General features: G+C 50.8%; 1 protein-coding gene across 7 annotated transcripts in view; it reads right to left on the minus strand.

Annotated features, from left to right (window-relative positions):
• cep112 (centrosomal protein 112kDa) overlaps nucleotides 1-12,512 on the minus strand; it is a 93,316-nt gene that overhangs the window by 1,945 nt on the left and 78,859 nt on the right. For 6 of the 7 annotated variants that reach the window (XM_031894239.1, XM_031894238.1, XM_031894235.1 and 3 more), the window contains 4 exons: nucleotides 10,642-10,731; nucleotides 8,669-8,770; nucleotides 8,524-8,588; nucleotides 6,097-6,375 (listed from right to left, as the gene is read on the minus strand). In XM_031894239.1, coding sequence (XP_031750099.1) covers nucleotides 6,369-6,375; nucleotides 8,524-8,588; nucleotides 8,669-8,770; nucleotides 10,642-10,731 — 264 coding nt within the window. In that variant the 3' untranslated portion in view covers nucleotides 6,097-6,368. Of the gene's footprint in view, nucleotides 1-6,096; nucleotides 6,376-8,523; nucleotides 8,589-8,668; nucleotides 8,771-10,641; nucleotides 10,732-12,512 lie in introns of those variants that run through there. The other variant, XR_004220625.1, reaches the window with a different exon arrangement.

The raw sequence follows: 12,512 nt of genomic DNA on the forward strand, positions 1-12,512 counted from the left end.
GCAGATTTCCTGTGGGCTCCATCCCAGCTCAGCTCCACATCAAAGGCTCCATGTGCTGCCAGCAGCACCGCTGTGTGTGTGATTCATCCTCATCCTCCTCATCCTCCCAGGCTGCTGCCCCCTCCCTCCCCTGCGCTCTCATACAGCCCCCCCTACACACACAGACCCAGTGCTGCCCCCCTGTGGTGCCAGGGCAGAGGGACAGCAGGGTCTCAGGGCGCTTATCAAAGAGAAGCAGATCAGCCAAGCCCCCCCAGGCTTTACAGCTCACTCATCCTGCCGCCCCAATCACATTACCCCCCCTCCCAGCTCCACTCTTAAAGGGACAGGCACCCTGGCACAACCGTGCACCAATCAGATCAATGGGACCCATCATACCCCCCGAATATCCAGCTACAGTCATGCCCCGGGCCCCCAAATATACATACAGAAGCAAACAAACTAACAGGAGATTCTGCACCAAAGAGCTTACAATCTAGCAGTAATAGGGGAGACCTTACCCCAAGGAGGTTACAGTCTAGTGATACAATAGGAGAAACTAATCTAATGGTACAATCGCAGGTCTTGCCCCATGAAGCTTACACTCTAGTGTTATAAAAGGGGGGCACAGCTGTACCCCCAAATGTCTGAAAGGGCAAACAGCAGCTTGTGTGTTGGTCCCAGAGGCAGCAGTGGCCTGGCAGGGGTTAAACTCCCCCCCTCAGAGACCCCTTTCTCCGCGCCTGATTTTCCCAACCTGTAAATAATCTGCTCGGCTCATCTTTAAAACATTATGTAAACGCCATAACGAAACATGGAGCCATCTTTCATCTGGGAGCTCCGCCCCTTCCACATGTCAGTAATTACAGGGAGCCCCCCCTCACCCTACCCTCCAACAGGTTCTTATTTGTGGGCCCTCACCAACCTGATCTGAGCCCCCCGTCTGCACCCATCTGGCACCCCCAAGCACCCAATTCATTGCTTCTCATTTATAGGCTCTGCCAATGACTGCAAGCTCTGCGGCTCACTCACATCAAGCATGAATTCACTACCCCTAATTTCAAATATACAGCGCTAATGTACCCCCCTACTGTAAATGATAAGGATATTAGCAGTCACTGAGGGGTTCTGTGCCCCCCATATAAAGGCACAAGGCTGCAGGCTGAGTTATACAGGGAACTCTGAGTATCACTCATGTATTATAAGGGATAATGTACCCCCTACTGTATATGATAAGGATATTAGCAGTCACTGAGGGGTTCTGTGCCCCCCATATAAAGGCACAAGGCTGCAGGCTGAGTTATACAGGGAACTCTGAGTATCACTCATGTATTATAAGGGATAATGTACCCCCTACTGTAAATGATAAGGATATTAGCAGTCACTGAGGGGTTCTGTGCCCCCCATATAAAGGCACAAGGCTGCAGGCTGAGTTATACAGGGAACTCTGAGTATCACTCATTTATTATAAGGGATAATGTACCCCCTACTGTAAATGATAAGGATATTAGCAGTCACTGAGGGGTTCTGTGCCCCCCATATAAAGGCACAAGGCTGCAGGCTGAGTTATACAGGGAACTCTGAGTATCACTCATGTATTATAAGGGATACTGTACCCCCTACTGTAAATGATAAGGATATTAGCAGTCACTGAGGGGTTCTGTGCCCCCCATATAAAGGCACAAGGCTGCAGGCTGAGTTATACAGGGAACTCTGAGTATCACTCATGTATTATAAGGGATAATGTACCCCCTACTGTAAATGATAAGGATATTAGCAGTCACTGAGGGGTTCTGTGCCCCCCATATAAAGGCACAAGGCTGCAGGCTGAGTTATACAGGGAACTCTGAGTATCACTCATGTATTATAAGGGATACTGTACCCCCTACTGTAAATGATAAGGATATTATAAGTCATGGAGCAGTGGGTTTATGGGAGCTGGAGGGACAGCTTAGGGGAATGGGGCATTAGGGAATGGCTGCGGAGTCAGCAGATTATTCCCAGCAGGCAGTGCCAATGGTACCCCCTGGAATTGCCCCCCACAGCGGGTCATTTCCACACTCCCAGCAATACCCTTTCTCTGCTTAGAGTGGGATTTGCTGTAAGAGCTTTTGGGCTACTGGCCGCATTCTCCTGGCTATAAACATGGCACTGGGTTATTGTGGCTATTAAAGGGTAAGTGCATATTTTATACAGTGCAGCTAAAGCCTCACCAGTCGGCAGCACTGCCGGGAGATAGAGCTGATGTTACTCATACAGGGGCTTTGGGGGGGCACATCGGTGTGAGATTAGGCTTATTATCCTTACGTTTGGGGGTAATACCTGCCTTTAAAGCGTTTCCTAGCCGGGCCCCTAGGTAACCACAGCAATATGGCAGCACAATAAAAACCATGTGATCGGCGAGTCTTTGTATCTGGGTCCTGTGATCACTTGGCTGTCAGTCACCTGGGTGTCCGGTTGCCTTTAGCCCGGGGTTAAACACTTTGCTTTGAAGTGATTATCCTTTCATGTGTGTGTTGGGGGCTAAGGATTCCTGAGACAAAGGCAGAGAGGAAAGTGCATAAACCCTCCAATGACTGAGCGGCCAAACCCATCTGCACATCAAATGGGCTCTCAGGGCAAAGAGATGTGGCCCCTAAGCACTGACTGTAGGGGATCCCGAGACTGTCATACAAGCCCCCCCCCATTCAGATGCACTGCTTCACTGGGGGGCATCCTATTGTTAGACAGCTGGGGTAACAGTGATCCGCAGGGGCCCCACTCTGCTCCCCTTATCTCATCTAATCTTTATGGAGATGCAGCCCTTCTTGCCCTACTGTCTCCATCTTGCCCTGCTGTCCCCTTCTTGCCCTACTGTCTCCATCTTGCCCTGCTGTCCCCATCTTGCCCTACTGTCTCCATCTTGTCCTACTGTCTCCATCTTGCCCTACTGTCGCCCATCTTGTCCTACTGTCTCCATCTTGCCCTACTGTCCCCATCTTGCCCTACTGTCTCCATCTTGTCCTACTGTCTCCATCTTGCCCTACTGTCGCCCATCTTGTCCTACTGTCTCCATCTTGCCCTACTGTCCCCATCTTGCCCTACTGTCTCCATCTTGCCCTACTGTCTCCATCTTGCCCTACTGTCTCCATCTTGCCCTACTGTCCCCATCTTGCCCTACTGTCCCCATCTTGCCCTACTGTCTCCATCTTGCCCTACTGTCCCCATCTTGCCCTACTGTCCCCATCTTGCCCTACTGTCCCCATCTTGCCCTACTGTCCCCATCTTGCCCTACTGTCTCCATCTTGTCCTACTGTCTCCATCTTGCCCTACTGTCGCCCATCTTGTCCTACTGTCTCCATCTTGCCCTACTGTCCCCATCTTGCCCTACTGTCTCCATCTTGCCCTACTGTCTCCATCTTGCCCTACTGTCTCCATCTTGCCCTACTGTCCCCATCTTGCCCTACTGTCCCCATCTTGCCCTACTGTCCCCATCTTGCCCCACTGTCTCCATCTTGCCCTACTGTCTCCATCTTGCCCTACTGTCTCCATCTTTCCGTATTGTCTCGTCCTACTGTCTCCATCTTGCCCTACTGTCTCCATCTTGCCCTACTGTCCCCATCTTGCCCTACTGTCCCCATCTTGTCCTACTGTCTCCATCTTGCCCTACTGTCTCCATCTTGCCCTACTGTCTCCATCTTGCCCTATTGTCTCCATCTTGCCCTACTGTCTTCATCTTGCCTTACTGTCTCCATCCTGCCCCACAGTCTCCATCCTGCCCCACAGTCTCCATCCTGCCCCACAGTCTCCATCCTGCTCCACAGTCTCCATCCTGCCCCACAGTCTCCATCCTGCCCCACAGTCTCCATCCTGCTCCACAGTCTCCATCCTGCTCCACAGTCTCCATCCTGCCATCCTGCCCCACAGTCTCCATCCTGCCCCACAGTCTCCATCCTGCTCCACAGTCTCCATCCTGCTCCACAGTCTCCATCCTGCCCCCCTGTTACTATGGTAGCTAGTGTGTAATGATGACCAATGTAACAAGGAGCCTGTGTGAGTGACAGCTGCGGGTGCTATGGTGCCTGGCGGGGGTCACGGGGGGGGGGGGTATTTGCTGTAGGAGGGTCTCTGTAAGGGGTAAGTGATACTGTGAGTGCCTACAATACCCTGCACTGTCCCTGTGTGTTTTCCTGAGGGGCGGGGCACTTGCAGGGCAGTGGCCTTTGATCTGGGGCTTCTGTATGGGAAGGGGCGGGGCTTCTCATTGGGCCCCATGTTGTGCCAGGTGCTGTCACTGTCGGGCTCAGGGGCCCCAGCACTAATCCACTTAGCTGCAAACAAACTGTGCACTTCAAAGGGGCCCTTGGGGCAGATGTGGCCAATTGTTCAGGGAAGAGCCATTTGCAATTCAATATGGCCCCCGGACTTCCTTTATAACCAGTCACAGGGGCAAGTGACAGCTTCCTCTGCGCAACTAACTGCCCCCCTTCCCTTTCATTACAAGAGCAGGGTTGCTAAGGCAGTTACACAGGGTGTATATGATCAGTAACCCACTGCGCGCTGGGTTGCAGGGAGTTGCCCCGGGGGCAGAACAGTAGCCATTAAGCACAGTTATGTCAACACAAACATTGAATGTTTTTCTAAGGCCCCAGTGCCCTGGGGGGGGGGTCACAGGGGGCGACCCTCCAGCCCTAAGCCATTCCAGGAGTGACGTGGGGAGAGATTGCCTAAGCAGCGCTTAAACTGCAAGGTGGGGCAGGGGCAAGGCCGGGCAGTTACATATTTAATATGCTGCCTTCCAGCTGTTGTAGAACTATAACTCCCAGCACCCAGGAAATTGACTCTGCAGTACCCAGTGAAATATCCAATGCAACCACGCGGCGCTGCAACCACGCAACAATGTGACTCTGCAACCACGCAGCAATACAACCATATGACTCTGCAACCACGCAACATTGCAACCACTTGACGCTGCAACCACGCAACAATGCAACCATGTGACACTGCAACCACGCAACATTGCAACCACGCAGCAATACAACCATATGACTCTGCAACCACGCGACTCTGCAACCACGCAACAATGCAATCATGTGACATTGCAACCATGTGACACTGCAACATTGCAACCACGCAACAATGTGACTCTGCAACCACGCAGCAATGCAACCATGTGACATTGCAACCACACAACATTGCAACCATGTGACACAGCAACCACGCAACAATGTGACTCTGCAACCACGGAGCAATGCAACCATGTGACTGCAACATTGCAACCACGCGACTCTGCAAACACGCACCAATGTGACTCTGCAACCACCCAGCAATGCAACCATGTGACTCTGCAACCATGTGACTCTGCAACCACGCACCAATGTGACCACCCAACAATGCAACCAGGTGACTATGTCACCATGCAGCCAGGTAAGAAGAAGGGCAGAATGTTCCGGTAACATGAGAGGGAGCTGTGAGCGCCTTTACCCGGCCTCTCTCTGATATTAAAGGGTAAGTGCGCTTTCATTCTATATTTACGCGCCTTACAAACCATTCCCATTATCTGGCGGCACAAAAGCCGCTCTCATTTCCAGCCGCTCCCTAACGGCGAGGATTTAATGGGCAAAGGGGCCCCGTCTCATCACATGATCAGTGCACCATTGGCTGTGCCATGTCACATGCTCAGGCTTCCCAAACTCACATATCCTGCACTACAGTGGTTTGCTTTGCTCTGCCCCAGCTTAGCCCCCTTATCTTCCCCACTCGCACATTGGTGGGAGAAGCTCTGCCAAAAAGCAAGAGCAGACTGCTGTGCTTATACCCTAATACTGCCCCTAATGCATCCGGGACCCTCTCTGTTGAGTGAGACCCTTAACCCCAGTTTTCCCTGTGCAGACAGAAGAAAATGAACCCCAGTTTTTATTACTAAGGAGCTGCAGAAGCCGGTACCACTGGATCAGCCTGAGAGCTCGGGGTGATCTGGACTCCAACTGGGCCAATGGGCAGTAACAAATGGTGACTATGGGAATGTGGGGCTGCAGACACCCCCAGCCGGGTCACAGTGCCCCCCATGACACTGGGCTGAATGGTTCTGTCCGTACCCCGGGCAGTGACTGATGAGAGTAAGGACAGTGTGGGGAATACAGTACAAAATATCTTTAATGTATTAAATAACTGGTACATACGGCACAAACATGTAGAATAAATAGCAATGAAATAGGCGCATTTGTGTAATAAAAAAGCAGGGTCCCCCCAAATGCACAGACATGGGGGGGGGGGACCCGGGGGGGAGGTTGGAATGGGATGGGGGTATAAGGGGCAGAATGAATAAAGATATTGTATTTATGGGGCTCACAGTCTGGCTGCGATGTCCGACTCCGGCCGCCATGATATCCGGGGGGACACGGGGGGGGTCATAACCTGCAAGAGAGAAGTATTGGGGCAGGTAAGTGTCTGTGTCGGGGGCATTTCCCCTGTGCTATTGATACTGACCCAGAATTAACCCATTGATACTGACCCAGAATTAACCCATTGATACTGACCCAGAATTAACCCATTGATACTGACCCAGAATTAACCCACTGATACTGACCCAGAATTAACCCATTGATACTGACCCAGAATTAACCCATTGATACTGACCCAGAATTAACCCATTGATACTGACCCAGAATTAACCCATTGATACTGACCCAAAATTAACCCATTGATACTGACCCAGAATTAACCCATTGATACTGACCCAGAATTAACCCACTGATACTGACCCAGAATTAACCCATTGATACCGATCCAGAATTAACCCACTGATACTGACCTAGAATTAACCCACTGATACTGACCCAGAATTAACCCATTGATACTGACCCAGAATTAACCCACTGATACTGACCCAGAATCAACCCATTGATACTGACCCAGAATTAACCCATTGATACTGACCCAGAATAAACCCCTTGATACTGACCCAGAATTAACCCATTGATACTGACCCAGAATTAACCCACTGATACCGACCCAGAATTAACCCATTGATACTGACCCAGAATTAACCCACTGATACTGACCCAGAATTAACCCACTGATACCGACCCAGAATTAACCCATTGATACTGACCCAGAATTAACCCACTGATACCGACCCAGAATTAACCCACTGATACCGACCCAGAATTAACCCATTGATACTGACCCAGAATTAACCCACTGATACCGACCCAGAATTAACCCATTGATACTGACCCAGAATTAACCCACTGATACTGACCCAGAATTAACCCATTGATACTGACCCAGAATTAACCCACTGATACCGACCCAGAATTAACCCACTGATACCGACCCAGAATTAACCCACTGATACCGACCCAGAATTAACCCATTGATACTGACCCAGAATTAACCCACTAATACTGACCTAGAATTAACCCACTAATACTGACCCAGAATTAACCCACTGATACTGGCCCAGAATTAACCCACTAATACTGACCCAGAATTAACCCACTGATACTGGCCCAGAATTAACCCATTGATACTGACCCAGAATTAACCCATTGATACTGACCCAGAATTAACCCACTAATACTGACCTAGAATTAACCCACTAATACTGACCCAGAATTAACCCACTGATACTGGCCCAGAATTAACCCATTGATAGTGACCCAGAATCAACCCATTGATACTGACCCAGAATCAACCCATTGATACTGACCCAGAATCAACCCATTGATACTGACCCAGAATCAACCCATTGATACTGACCCAGAATTAACCCATTGATACTTACATAGTTACATAGTTACATAGGGTTGAAAAAAGACCATTGTCCATCAAGTTCAACCCATCCAAGTAAACCCAGCACACAACCTATACTTACCAATCTATACACTCACATACATAAATTATAAATACAACCACTAGTACTAACTGTAGGTATTAGTATCACAATAGCCTTGGGTATTCTGCTTGATCAAGAACTCATCCAGAATACTGACCCAGAATTAACCCACTGATACTGAGCCAGAATCAACCCATTGATACTGACCCAGAATTAACCCACTGATACTGACCCAGAATTAACCCACTGATACTGACCCAGAATTAACCCACTGATACTGACCCAGAATTAACCCACTGATACTGACCCAGAATTAACCCACTGATACTGACCCAGAATTAACCCATTGATACTGACCCAGAATTAACCCATTGATACTGACCCAGAATCAACCCATTGATACTGACCCAGAATTAACCCACTGATACCGATCCAGAATTAACCCATAGATGAGCATGACGGTGCCCAGAATGTTGGCCTCTGCCAGTCTCCTGGTGCCGGCTGTACCCCACGTCCCACTGCTGCACTGCAGGGTGAGTGCCCGTTGCTTGCCCAGTGGCAGTGGAATGGGGGTGTGGGCACACAAGGAATGCTGTGGGCCCACAAGCCCTGTTGGTTGGGCCTGGGCAGCCTGGCAATATGAAACAACCTAAAGCAATTATCCCATGAGGCTTTGCCAGGGGCAGCAGTGGGCACAGGGCATGGCACGTGCCTGTCTCCCTTACCGTTTACTCTGCTGAATATCAAGGTCGGCCTGGAGAAGCTGTGCCCTTTTCTGCAGGAAGTTGACCTGTAAGAGAGGCCCAATAGGTTACCTGTGCCACACCTTGCCCATCAGACCCGCCCCAGTCTGGCCGCCCCCCCCGGTACCTGGGATTTTAGCGACGTGATGGTGCCCTCCAGCTCCTGCCTCACCGTCGCCGGCATCAGACCCTTAATCTTCAGCTCATACTCCTGGCGGATCTGGGTCACCTGCAGCGGGACAGTGATAAACATAGGCAGTGACGAGAAGGGAAATATCTGTCTCTAAAGGGGAAGTTAACCTTTGGTGTATATTTATATCAGTTTATTGAAGCGCTTATTTCTTTCACTGTCACACAGATACCCCACTGTCACACAGATACCCCACATAGACACCCCGCTGTCACACAGACACCCCACACAGACACCCCGCTGTCACACAGGCACCCCACACAGACACCCCACTGTCACACAGACACCCCACTGTCACACAGATACCCCACACAGACACCACGCTGTCACACAGACACCCCGCTGTCACACAGACACCCCGCTGTCACACAGACACCTCGCTGTCACATAGATGCCCCACTGTCACACAGACACCCCGCTGTCACACAGACACCCCGCTGTCACACAGACACCCCGCTGTCACACAGACACCCCGCTGTCACACAGACACCCCGCTGTCACACAGACACCTCGCTGTCACATAGATGCCCCACTGTCACACAGACACCCCGCTGTCACACAGACAACTCACTGTCACATAGATGCCCGGTTTTCTCACTGCTTAAGGGCTGCTAACATGAAAAGTAGCTGGAGGAGGGCCTAGACAGACTGTCTCTCCTGTCTGACCCCTGCTGCCCCCTTATCTCAGCCGGTAGAGCCTCGCGGGGCAAACAATATGGCATGAAAGGCAAGAGCCGCGGCTTATAAATGGCACAAATCTGTCAATAACTGTCAGTTTCAGCTTGGTATGTGGCGCCAGTCATGCCAGGAATGCCACGGAGACCCGCACGGCCTAGATTAGAATGGAATTCTGTACAAGGTGCGTGGCACGGGCCATTATACCCTATGGGCAACCTATCCTATGGGCAAATGTACCCGCAGGTGCAGTATACCCTATGGGCAAGTGTACTCGCAGGTGCAGTATACTCTATGGGCAAGTGTACCCGCAGGTGCAGTATACCCTATGGGCAAGTGTACCCACAGGTGCAGTATACCCTATGGGCAAGTGTACCCGCAGGTGCAGTATACCCTATGGGTAAGTGTATCCGCAGGTGCAGTATACCCTATGGGCAAGTGTACCCGCAGGTGCAGTATACCCTATGGGCAAGTGTACCCGCAGGTGCAGTATACCCTATGGGCAAGTGTACTCGCAGGTGCAGTATACCCTATGGGCAAGTGAACCCGCAGGTGCAGTATACCCTATGGGCAAGTGTACCCGCAGGTGCAGTATACCCTATGGGCAAGTGTAGCCGCAGGTGCAGTATACCCTATGGGCAAGTGTACCCGCAGGTGCAGTATACCCTATGGGCAAGTGTACCCGCAGATGCAGTATACCCTATGGGCAAGTGTACCCGCAGGTGCAGTATACCCTATGTGCCAGTGGCACCCCCCCCTACACACTCCCCATAACCTGGACCCCCGTGGGATACCCCCAGAACCACAAGCCACGTACATCTGTAATCCCCATAGATACTAAAGGGGAAGCACAACCAAATGTTGGGTTTAGGGGGGTATAATAAAGACAAATTAGAGTGTCACAATGACCCATTCCTTTGTCTGTATATTCGCCCAGAGAAAAGAACAGCATTGGACCGGGTCTCCCTGGGACCACCAAAGAACCTGATCCTGGGACCCACTCTCACAGCAATTCGGTATCAGTATCTCTAGAGGCCCACAGTGGGAATAATGACTGGTTAATGGTTGGCCGGGTCTGGCAGAATCACACAGGATCCAGTGGGCTCCAATCAAGGACAATTCCCATTGGTCCATCCTTACAGGTGCGCCCCCTGGAGATTCTCTGGTTGGGCAGTCTGACCAAGGGGAAGAATAAGAAAGTGTGACTGACCGGCCCACTGGGTCAGAACCAATACCTGTTCCTGCGCAGCCAGTTCCTTCTCCTGAAGCTTCTTCTCCGTGGCCCGAAGTTCCAGGCTGTAGTTTTCTACTTCATCTTTCAGAACCTGCAATGGAAATAAGGGCTGTCAGTACCACTCAGACCCCCTGGCACAGAGCAAATTCAGTCAATGTGGGGCAGAACTTGGATCAGAACACTGCATTGGTTCCTGTTGTGATCTAAGTGCTGGCCCGGGGGCAAAATGATAAGATATGGGGGTTTGGCGCCATCTCTGGGCGCAGATTCTGCTTGGGAATATTCAGATCTACATATGTGCGGCTATGGGCCATATCAGGGTGGCTATGGGCAATATCAGGGTGGCTATGTGCAATATCAGGGTGGCTATGTGCCATATCAGGGTGGCTATGTGCAATATCAGGGTGGCTATGTGCCATATCAGGGTGGCTATGTGCAATATCAGGGTGGCTATGGGCCAAATCAGGGTGGCTATGGGCCAAATCAGGGTGGCTATGGGCCATATCAGGGTGGCTATGTGCCATATCAGGGTGGCTATGGGCCATATCAGGGTGGCTATGGGCCATATCAGGGTGGCTATGGGCCATATCAGGGTGGCTATGGGCCATATCAGGGTGGCTATGGGCCATATCAGGGTGGCTATGGGCCATATCAGGGTGGCTATGGGCCATATCAGGGTGGCTATGGGCCATATCAGGGTGGCTATGGGCAATATCAGGGTGGCTATGTGCAATATCAGGGTGGCTATGGGCCATATCAGGGTGGCTATGTGCAATATCAGGGTGGCTATGTGCCATATCAGGGTGGCTATGGGCCAAATCAGGGTGGCTATGGGCCAAATCAGGGTGGCTATGGGCCAAATCAGGGTGGCTATGTGCTATATCAGGGTGGCTATGGGCCATATCAGGGTGGCTATGGGCCATATCAGGGTGGCTATGGGCCATATCAGGGTGGCTATGGGCAATATCAGGGTGGCTATGTGCAATATCAGGGTGGCTATGTGCAATATCAGGGTGGCTATGTGCAATATCAGGGTGGCTATGTTCAATATCAGGGTGGCTATGTGCAATATCAGGGTGGCTATGGGCCAAATCAGGGTGTCTATGTGCAATATCAGGGTGGCTATGTGCAATATCAGGGTGGCTATGTGCAATATCAGGGTGGCTATGGGCCATATAAGGGTGGCTATGGGCCATATCGGGGTGGCTATGGTCTATATAAGGGTGGCTATGGGCCATATCAGAGCCAACTGCGGGCACCATAACCAAGGCACCGGGTTTATCCGGGCAGATACTGGGCGCCTGGCTATATCTGACCCAGGGCCTTGGCAGCTTTGGGTTAGTATCTCGGGGCACGTGCCAACCCTCACCCTGTATTGCCTGGGGGAAACACTATGGCAGCTCCCTCTCAGTGCCAATAAACAGACCCAGGCCAGAGAGATTCCTGTTCATAATAACAGGATCCCCTCCTGTTGCTGCATGGATACGAGCTGTGCCACTGGGGCACTGAGCAGCCAATTACTAATTAGTCTTTATAATTACATTAACGAGCCACTGTAGTCATAATCAGTGTAATTATTCTTATGAAGCATAAAATAGCTCCGTAATTATCTGTCTTAATGATCCTTTTCATCTTGAGCATAAAACCAAAGCCAAACCTAGGCGATACCAGATGGGGCGCTCTATACCCCCATACTGTCCTATCTGTGGGAAACACTATGGCACCTCCTACCCATATGTATAAATACAAATATACAGAGAAGGAATGTTCTGGGCACACAATAAGCTGTACCTCCATACTGTACTGTCTAAGGGAAACACTATGGCACCCCCTACCCATATGTATAAATACAAATATACAGAGAAGGAATGT

The sequence above is a fragment of the Xenopus tropicalis genome, chromosome 10 (genome assembly GCF_000004195.4).
Source record: "Xenopus tropicalis strain Nigerian chromosome 10, UCB_Xtro_10.0, whole genome shotgun sequence".
NCBI classification, from domain to species: Eukaryota; Metazoa; Chordata; class Amphibia; order Anura; family Pipidae; genus Xenopus; species Xenopus tropicalis.